We start from the raw sequence: 11,019 nt of genomic DNA on the forward strand, positions 1-11,019 counted from the left end.
GAAATGATGTTCTGTTGTCATTAAATGAAATCTCCGTCTCTCTCCTTCCTACTTCTTTTTTCTTTCCCTTCTGATCATTTAAATAGTGATGAACCGGATGTAACTGAAATGTAAACAGGTATTTTCCATTCTGGGGCTGCAGTCTCTCTCCCTCATCCATCACCTCTGCACTTACGGGGACAACATTGACTGACGTACACATAACAGACAGTAAATGGGACGATGGAAACAATGCACACTCAGCACACACACGCACACTTAGCACACTCATGAATACACTATTATTACTATGTAGCCCCGCTACAACTTCTTAATCTAGCTTCCACTACTCTTTCCCATAACTTCATGCTGTGGCTCATTATTTTATTCCCCTGTAGTTACTGCAGTCCTGTACATCCCCCTTATTCTTAAATATCGGCACCAGTACACTTCTTCTCCACTCCTCAGACATCCTCTCACTTTCCAAGATTCCTTTAAACGATATGGTTAAAAACTCCACTGCCATCTCTCCTAAACACCTCCATGCTTACATAGGTATGTCACCTGGACCAACGGCCTGTAAATTTTGCATTTTTCTTCCATTTTTCATCCTTTTCATAGCTCTCCTTACTTCCTCCTTGCTAATCCGTTGCACTTCCTGATTCCCTATCTCCACATCATCCAACCTCTTCTCTTTCTCGTTCTCTTCATTCATCAGCCTCTCAAAGTACTCTTTCCATCTGCTCAACACGCTCTCCTCACTCGTGAGTACGTTTCCATCTTTATCCTTTATCACCCTAACCTGCTGCACACCTTTCCCAGCTCGGCCCCTCTGTAGCCCACCGGTCCTGTTCTCCCTCCTTAGTATCCAACCTCTCATACAACTCATCATACACTTTTTCTTTAGCCTTCACCACCTCTCTCTTCACCTTTGTGCCTTATCTCCTTGTACTCTTGTCTACTTTCTATATCTGACTATCCCACTTCTTCTTTGCCATCCTCTTCCTCTGTATACTCTGCTGTACTTCCCCATTCCACCACCAGGTTTCATTTTCCTCCTTCCTCTGCCCAGATGTCACACCAAGCACCCTTCTTGCTGTCACCCTTACTACTTCTGCTGTAGTTGCCCAGCTGTTTCGTAACTCTTCACTACATGTCCATTGAAATCCACTCCAATCACCACTTTCTGTCTCTTGGGTACACTGTTCACCACTTCATCCAAATAAATCCAAAAATCTTTCTCATCTGTTGCACACCCAACTAGTGGGGCATATGCACTAATAACATTCATCATCACACCTCCAATTTTCAGTTTCATAATCATCACTCTATCTGACACTCTTTTCACCTCCAAAACACTCTTGACATACTGTTCCTTCAGAATAACTCCTACTCAATTTCTCCTCATATCCACACTATGATAGAACAATTTGAATCCCCCTCCGAACCACCTGGCCTAACTCCCCTTCCATTTAGTCTCTTGCATGCACAACATATCAACCTTCCTTCCTTCCCTCCATCATATCTGCTAACTCTCTCCCCTTACCAGTCATACTGCCAACATTCAAAGTTCCTACCCTCAGTTCCACTCTCTTAACCTTCCTCCTGCCTCCGGACATGCCTCCCCCCTCTAATTCTCCTTCTTCTTTGGCCAACAGTATCCCAATTTGCAACAGCACCCTGTTGGCTAACAGTACTGGTGGCGGTCGTTGTTATCCCACGGCTCGACCGATCTGGTTTGGAAATTTGTATTGTTGTCCGCATATTGATTTGGCAAAATTTTACACCAGATGCCCTTCCTGAAATAAGACTCCCCATTTTATCTGGGCTGGGGACCACACACACTGGTTTGTGCATCCCCTGTGGCTGGAAGCTTACATCTCATTTTTGATATATTTCAGGGAATTATTAGATTTTAATTTTAAATTAAATAAATAAATGCATAGATTTGTTAATGATACTAAAAAGTAATTTATTTTTTAGCCCACAGGCTTTAAGAAGAACCTACCATGTCATTCCAACCACAGAGCACACATCAGTTGGTGTCCATTTCCCAGTCTGGGCCCCACAGTGATCCTCAGGTACAAGATGTATGTTATTGTGGACCTGCACTTTGTGGAATTCTCCTGTCAAATAATCCACCAGACCTGCAAAAGAAGCGATCAGAAATGATATGTGATCATGGAATGTGCATACATCAAAATAATAAAACATGGGAAATGAAGAAAATGTTTGAATCCTGTAGTAAGGAACACATATACAAGAGTATGATGGAGACTATGAAGGCTACTTTAGATGACTGTGGTATATATGTGGATGAAGAGCTAGGATCTTATTCAGCTGGAAGAGATCTAAGAGAAGACAACAAGCCTTTCTTATGCTTGTGGAAGAGATATGAAGTAGCACTTGAAAAATGCACCTTCAAATGGAGAGATCTTCATCTTTCAGGTGCTCTCATATGTGAATTAAAGAAGTTGGAGTCACTTTGTACAGAAGAGAAGAAGAACAAACAGTGTAAGGCAATACTGGAAAAGTACGGCTCTCATATCAGCACAAGCAACACATTTGGAGGAATTTACTGGCTTCGAGTAGAAAGTTCAGACTTCACTGAAGGGTCCAAAGAAACAAGAGAGCAGCTAATAAGAAAAATCACTGAAGTCCAACATGACGTTCACTCATTCACAGACATATCAGAAATGAAAAGTCTGCTTCAGAGCGAGTATGGAGAAAGTCACTTAGAAAATACCTCAATCTCCATTCAGACAGTTGGAGGTCCAGCTGATTGTTACACATTTGAAAAATGGAGAAGAGGGCTGTTGGAGGCAAAAGATACATGGAAGGTTATTGATCATGGAGCTTTACATCAGCTGGTACCATTGTGGAAGATTATGAGTCTAAACCATAAAGCAGATTTTCAAAGTTGTGCCTCAGCAGCAAATGTGATCAAAACCTACTGGGAAACTGAAACTGGTTTGCTGGATTTCAGCCATGAATTACAAAATTTACTGGAGGCTGAAGAAATCTTGCAAAATTTACCCGAAAAAGTAGAAATTTGGAATCAAACAGACTCCCTTACGATGATGACATGCATTGAATATGTCACAGAATGTACAAGAGTGCACTTTAAGATTCTTGTAAGTCAAAGTGCCTCAGGGTTTGTATGGGAAAAACTCTTCCTTTATAACAGAAACATTCAGACATGGCTGGTGAAGATGGTGAACTTTCTAACTTCTCCAGACACCTCACACCCAGTGGTCAGAGTTCTGCTGCAACAAGTAACAGATTTCTTTGGTGAATATGGAATTCGGGAATTGGAAGGTCTTGAATCTCTTAAAAGATTTCTTCCCACCATTAAAAAACATGAAGAGATATTAAATATTCAAAGTGTAAAAGACCAGTTGTCTCAGATGAAAACTTATGCAACACTTGAGGACCCCCTAACAGAAGCAGCACAACAGATATGTAATAACAAAGTTCGCTGTTCACTCCTGAAACTTAAGGACATTGTTGGAAAAACAGGAGAGCAATACCATCAGAGCCTGGTGACTCTCCTCTTCTACAAATACATTAGAAAAGGTGACGTTTTGCTGAAAATGACTGACTGGGAAGTGATTATAGATAAAGTTAATGAATTAGAGCACCATTTTAATAATCTGAAGAGCATGGACAAAGATGAAGGGGAGGCCTTTGTGATCTTAATGGCTCTTAAAAAGGCAGAAAGATTACTAAATACTAAAGAACAAGAGGCCATAGAGCTTATAAACATTATTAAGGATGAAATGGGATCCAATTTATGTCCTGAAATTCAGGAAATTCTGAATCAAGGTGGAGAACCAAAGTTAAACCTACAGCAGATGAGAGACAAACTGAATTCAATCATAAACAAATGTATTAAAGACAAGGAAATGCAGCAAAAAAATATTAATAAGATTAAACCATTGGCATGCAAAAGTCCCAACTCCACAGTGCAATTTCAACAATTGGAGAGCCAGCCATTGAATACAAATGAAATTATTGAATTACTTGGGCTTGATAAATTCTGCAAGGTGAAACAAACTGTAAGACAAATTAAGAAGTTCCACAATTTAGAATTTCTTTATAGCAGTCCACCAGAACTTGTCAACGTACCCGGGTACTTCATTGGAAGGCTGATGATGTTGCATTCAAACACCATGAACCTAAAGTGCCTAAAACCACAAACACATCCTGAGGTAACAGAAAAGGAATCGGTGACAGAAGATGAGAATGATGACTGGTTTGGTGACACAAACGACAACAAGCTCAATGTGAATCCTCTTGACGTAGTTGTAGCTGTGTTTATGTGCTCAGATCTCTTTGTTCAACAAGAACTTGCGGTGAAAATGTCTCTTTGCCAGTATGCAATCCCATTACTTTTGCCAACCACAAATAAAACTAATACCTTCCTCCTTTGGGCAGTGAGTGCTGTCCAGAAGAAATGGAAAAGAAAGTCCACAGAGAAAGAAAGTTGTGTTACTGACAAGAGACTTGCAACATATCCAATGGCCCATGTCACATTTATCCGACTGGGAGATCTTCAGCGTTCAAAGTCGGCCTTCCTTAATGCTCTTCTTGGTTCCTCTGAATTCCAGAGCAATATTTTCATCCACTCAGACATGGAGTGTGGAGATATTCAACGGAAAATTTCCAGCGGCCTCATTGAGCTCACTTGGCACTTGCCACTTGAAAAGGAACAGCTTGATGTTTTCAGTACACCATGTTGTATATTAAATCTGCGGGGAGACGCAAAGTTATTCTCCAAACATGTTGCATTTCTTACTGAAGTTTCTTCAGTAATTTGTCTTTTTGTAGACAACATTGGTGATGAAGAGGAGAAACTGATCAGTGCTCTTCAAAGATTAAAAGGAAAAGTGTTCCTACTGGTAAATCCAAGAAACAGCAATCTGCAGGAAAATGGCAGAAGACTGAGCCGCTTGAAATCCACCCTGAATATTACAAAGGATCAGGTTTTGATTCGTACCAAGAAAAATGATAGTGAATTCATATCAGTGGTCCGCTCAGCAATATCTAATGTCCTGACTTCAGAACCACGTACAATGTCTTTGGAAAAAATGGCAGAGGATGCTAAAAGGTTTGGATTTAACATCGATGAAGACTATGCGCCATGCCAGACTGGAAAGGAAAAAGCAAATGTTGTTCTTAGAAACCTAAAACAGAGAACCTGTGATGAATTCCAACAGAAAAAGAGCCCAAATGAAGGTGATGAAGCAGAAGATATCACTTGTGAATTTAACCAAGAAAGCATTCCTAAATTTAAAAAGAAAACTTTTCCATTCCAAGGTGAATTCTGGTGTGAGTATTCTGAAATAGACAAAGAGAGTTGGCGGTTAAAGAACATTGGTCAGAAAATGCCGTGCGAATACACAAAGGAGTTAAATCAGAAAAAGAAGAAAATACGGCAGAAGCAAATGGAAAAGGACATTTCAGTTTCTGTTGAGAAATTTATTGAGGCGCTTATGAGCACCAGTGAAGAAAGGCTCTTCTTCTTGCATTGGATGAAGATGTATTTGGATTCTCTTTCTGCAGATGTGTTACCTGAGATTCAAAGACAGCTCATGAATTGTAAAGATGAAAACAGAAAGAAGGCACTGCTAGAGAAGTTCTCCAACAGCTCAGTGGGACTGAAGCACTTTCTGCGTGAAATTGGACAAATTTACGAGGCTTTTGTAGCAACTGAAACCAAGCTGAAATCAGACTTGTCGAGTTTACCCAGTGTGGCTGCGGAGATTCTGCTCGATGGTGTCCCAATTGAGCTCATTGATGGCAATGTCTCCGATATTCCACTGAGGTGGGTGTCAGACATTTTAGCTGAAGTTCAGAACAAAACTCACCCAGACACTCGCATATATGTGCTGTCAGTACTGGGGGTACAAAGCTCAGGGAAATCCACCCTCCTCAACACCCTGTTTGGGCTGCAGTTTGCAGCCGGCACCGGAAGGTGCACACGGGGGGCCTTCATGCAGCTCATTCACTTGGATGACAATGTTAAAGAAGAACTGGGATGTGATTACATTTTGGTGATTGACACAGAGGGGCTGAGAGCCCCAGAGTTACTAAACTCAAAAAACATCTATGAGCAGGACAACGAGATGGCAACACTCATCATTGGGTTAAGTGACATCATATTAGTGACGCTGAGCTCTGAGAACATTACAGAGATGCAGGACATTCTGCAGATAGTCGTCCATGCGATGATAAGAATGAAGGAAACTGGAAAGAAGCCCAACATTTATTTTATTCACAACAATGTCTCCGACGTCTCTGCAGATGTCAAGAACATGTCTGGTAACAGAAAGCTTCTGGAGCAACTTGACATTGTCACAAGGGCCGCAGCAAAACAGGAAAATAAAGAAAAAACCTACTCCAGATTTAGTGACGTGATTCAGTACGATCCGAGTAAAATAAATATATACATACCTGGACTATGGCGTGGCATCCCACCGATGGCAGCTGTCAGTAATGGCTACAGTAAGAAAATCTATGAGTTGAAAACTGAACTTCTAGAGTGTATGAAGAAGAAAAAGGTAGCCTACAGACCAATGAGTATAACAAACTACATCAGGTCCATGGTAGACCTGTCCAATGCTGTCAAGTCAGAAGACTTCATATTCAGTTTTCAGAACAGCCTGGCAGCAGAAGCATTTGCTAAACTCTCCAACCAGTGCAACAACTGGAAATGGGAAATCCAGCAGAGCTTCATGGAGTGGAGAGAAGGAGCAGAGATGAGAAATAAAAGCTGTGAAGAGCCGGACTCTCTAGAGTCACAATTATCAAAAGAGGCTGGAGACCTGGCCAAGGAGAAGGAGGAACTGTACCTGAAAAAACTGACTGATTATTATAAATGTGATGTGGAAAACAAACAATACATAGAAAGAGACAAACAATACTTTGAAGTAAATATCAAAGGGCTCTGTCAGCAGTATAGGGACACTGCACTTATGGGGTGCAAAACGTTAATGAAAAACTGCAGGAGAGTTAATACGATAATGAAAAGATATAAAGAAAAGATCAAGGAAAGGTTTAACAATCTCGTGAAGGAATGCAAAGAAGGGAAAAGCAAAGTTTTGGAGGCAGAACTTCATAAAGAATTTGAGAAGATGTGGAAGGAAACTTTGGGGTCATTGGAGAGACTTGTGATTGAAGTGGACATCAGATATGATATGGAAGTGAGCCTCCTGCAGTCAGACCCTACCAGGAGCAAAGATATCAAAGAAAAGCTGCGACGCAGAGGACTTCATGAGTGGGGAAACAAAGAGTTTATAGCTGATGATGAACCTCCAAAAGATGAAAATGATTCTAAACGCCAATGGAATTTATTAAAGCCAATGAATGGAATAACAAGAATGGCTGGAGGAATCAAAGAGTACACCAAATCAGTATTTAACAGAGGAGCTCACGAAACTCAAAGGACAGCAGACATGGTAATAAGCACATGTGTAAAGTATATTAATACACTTGTGAACAGAGATGCAGATTATGATCCAAGCTTATGCATGGGAGTAATCAAAGAAATAGAAAGACAGATGAAGACACTGGGGGATGAGAAAAGGGAGATGATTGATCATCTGCAGGTGGACATCAAACTTCACGTCTGTGGCTCAGCAGTCCAAAGATTCCAGGAAATGCATCGCCGATTTATCAGTAAAATTGATCCACTGAGTAGACTGGAGGAGAGGAAGCAAATTTACTGGGAGATGTTCAGTGACCTGTACCATGAAAGAGATGAGAGCCAAAGGGCAGCAAAGATGTTTTGTGACTTCTGTTTAAAAGAGTCGCTCATTAGAGGAATTGAGAGTCAATTATCAAAGAGAATCGTCAGTGACATGAGAGAGACGTGGGCCCCTCTGAAGCTTAGAAACATCCCCAACTTCCAGTTAGCTCTGCTCATCAGTTTACACGAATCGGAGAGCTTTAAAGACTACAAGGAGTACATCACAGATTATGATGGCTATGCACAGAGATGGCTCTTCAAAGAGGTGGTGGAATATTGTAAAACTATGGTGGACTGCAAAATGAGATTACATTCAATGGAGGAGGAAATTATGTGCAACATGATGGGAAAAGTGAAGGAAACGTTAAAAGATGTAAAAGAAAGTCAAATCAAAACAGCTGAAGATTTTCTAACACATTTTATAAAAGCAATTAAAAAGAGGCAGGTATGGATTATTAAAGAAAACTTGGATGTGATTAATTTAAAAAATGTTAAGCAGTTTGAAGTGGAGCTGTCAGAGGCAATTAATGAATTAGAAAAGGAGCTAAAAAATCAAATAACTCGTTCTGATGTTGAAGGTAAATTGAACAATCTGTCCAGTCCACCTCATGAGCAGCTGTTTGAATTGCTAAAAGGCTGTGGAGAGAAATGTCCATACTGTGGGACTCCTTGTGAGCTCGACGGGCAAAATCACCAGCACTACTCAAGATACCACTGGGCATTCGGCGTCAGCAATGCTTCACCACATTACCTGAAATCTAAATCAGTAATTAGAAACATGTTGTGGGTTTTTGACCAGAGAACAATGAACTGTGTGTGCCAAAATTATCAAGCCAGACGACACAACACAGAAATAAACTACTGGGGTGAACTTTACAAAGATGACACCTCACTTTACTGGCAGTTTGTTCTCAATAAGTATAAGGAGGATTTTGCAACATTTTACAAGACCAAACCTGTTCGATTCATAGGAACATTTATTGTAAACTGGGAAGATGTGAAGGGCGACCTAGAAAACAAATACAAAATCAGTCTTGAAGATCTCAGGGTGAAGCACAGAATGGAATTACTGTAATGTCTTAACTGCAGACCAGATTGATAAAGGTAGTAACATCAGTCAAAGTATGTTTACAAGATAAAAGGAAATAGTTCACCAAATACCATCAGATATAAAATGAGTTTACGTATACTCTTAAATATCACATTCTAAACAGAGAGGCCACAAAATCTGGGAATTCAGCTTCAGACATATGAGAAAGCCATTTATTACTAAATAAAATAATGTGAAGTCCTATAAAAAGGCTGACTCTTAACACATTGCTAATCCTCTTTTTATTCTTTATGTAACTTCTATTTTCTGTAATATTGCACATTTTGGAATGAATGCTTTTTATAGATTCTGTTCTGGGCTCAATGCTGGCTGTATGTCAAAACTTTAAAATACAAGGAAACATCTGCTGTTAGATAACAACGACAAGGTCCAACGTCAAGTGTCCCACTCCAAGACGTCTTCATGTCAGCCTTTCCTAACTCTTGGGTTTAAACTTCACTACTAAAAGAACTTTAGGCCAATGAGTCAGCAGTCTTGGGATAATGAGAGTGTGAGCACCATGCACATACTCATCATGTGTTATCACTTTACGCACAGTCTGATGATACTGTGATTCTAATCTTTAAATCTCCCCAATGTCTTAGGCATTGCCTGGTCCATTCTTCCCTATCATTAACCTGTTTATGATCCTGACCAGCTTTTTGTGATGCTAGGCAAATTAAATCATGTGGTAGTCATATAATGGAAGAATGGAGAGATGAAATGGGGGTTTGAGTTTGAGGCAATCTTTGGTTCTACTATAATATTTAGTTTTAAGTGATCTATTTAATATTGTATCTTTGCCTTTCTTAGTATATTTTTGCTCTGTTTAGTTGAACAAATTGAGTTTTGACCTGCTGCTTCATTTTAATTAATCTATTTGCCTATGGAAAATAAATACATTTAGTTACCCACCATTGATCTATCAATCTTAATGTCTAATGCCTATGTAAATCTGTTCTCACTATAAAAAGCAAACTTCTGGATGTCAAGATTAAGCTTGGCCTGATTCACCCACTATGCTTCTTCTTCTTTAATTTCTTCTCTTGCTGATTGTTTTTTTTTTGTTAAGAATTAACCCTAAGTGGGAGTGGGGCCTGTACTTGCTGCTAATTGTGAATTATAACATCCAGCTCAGATCTAAGAGGCTAATCAGAGTCAGATTGCAGGACTCCAGCTACGTCCACGCTAATATGTTTAAATTTAAGAAACAGTGCTTTTAAATAAGAAGGATCGCCATATACACTGGCATTGTCACATCGTTTATGGCAGTATCTCCATCCACAATGTAACAACTGAAAATGCATGTAACGTAGTCATCCGCCTACACTGGACACTCATGCAGTACAGACATCTGCCCCATTGCTGGTGATCCTCAATAGGATGGTAATGCCAACTGCCACAGGATTTATCACAAAACTGTAGTGATCACTAAATTATTGTCCTTTTGCTCATGTATGCAGCTTAGAAAATGTACAAAAAGCAATTCAGATGCATACAGATAAGTAACACAATCAACATCATCGAAAAATACTGTCCAGATCAGAGCACAATTAGAGCCGTCTTCCTCTTCTTTTTGCTGCTCCTGTTAGGGGTTGCCACAGCAGATCATCTTCTTCCATATCTTCCTGTCCTCGTCATCTTGTTCTGTTACGCCCATCACCTGCATGTCCTCTCTCACCACATCCATAAACCTTCTCTTATGCCTTCCTCTTCTCCTCTTCCCTGGCAGCTCTATCCTTAGCACCCTTCTCCCAATATACCCAGCATCTCTCCTCTGCACATGTCCAAATTAATGCAATCTCGCCTCTCTGACTTTGTCTCCCAACCTTCCAACTTGAGCTGACCCTCTAATGTCCTCATTTCTAATCCTGTCCATCCTTGTCACACCCAGTGCAAATCTTAGCATCTTTAACTCTGCCACCTCCAGCTCTATCTCCTGCTTTCTGGTCAGTGCCACCGTCTCCAACCCATATAACATAGCTGGTCTCACTACCGTCCTGAAAACTGCGTTCTCACCCATCTATACTGCAAAGCTGAAGCTGTGTTTTTAGAAGTACGTAACTCTGGAGAGAAGTTTCAGAAGTCTCCATTTTCTGGTGTTGAAAATACTGTCGTAGTGTGGCCATAAAGGTGAAAACAGAGACAGATTTTCTAAACCAAAACATAGTGGTGTGGGTGCGGCCCCAGCTGATTCTGT

The 11,019-nt window shown here is 40.3% G+C and overlaps 1 protein-coding gene across 3 annotated transcripts in view; it reads left to right on the plus strand.

Moving 5' to 3' along the window:
• LOC114661783 (interferon-induced very large GTPase 1-like) overlaps window positions 1–9,736 on the plus strand; it is a 45,420-nt gene extending 35,684 nt beyond the window's left edge. For 2 of the 3 annotated variants that reach the window (XM_051934704.1, XM_051934703.1), the window contains exon 2: window positions 1,963–9,736. In XM_051934704.1, coding sequence (XP_051790664.1) covers window positions 1,989–8,804 — 6,816 coding nt within the window. In that variant the 5' untranslated portion in view covers window positions 1,963–1,988 and the 3' untranslated portion in view covers window positions 8,805–9,736. The remainder of the gene's footprint in view (window positions 1–1,962) is intronic. The other variant, XM_028814982.2, reaches the window with a different exon arrangement.
• The last annotated feature ends 1,283 nt before the right edge of the window (window positions 9,737–11,019 follow it).

This window comes from Erpetoichthys calabaricus, chromosome 12 (genome assembly GCF_900747795.2).
Source record: "Erpetoichthys calabaricus chromosome 12, fErpCal1.3, whole genome shotgun sequence".
NCBI lineage: Eukaryota > Metazoa > Chordata > Cladistia > Polypteriformes > Polypteridae > Erpetoichthys > Erpetoichthys calabaricus.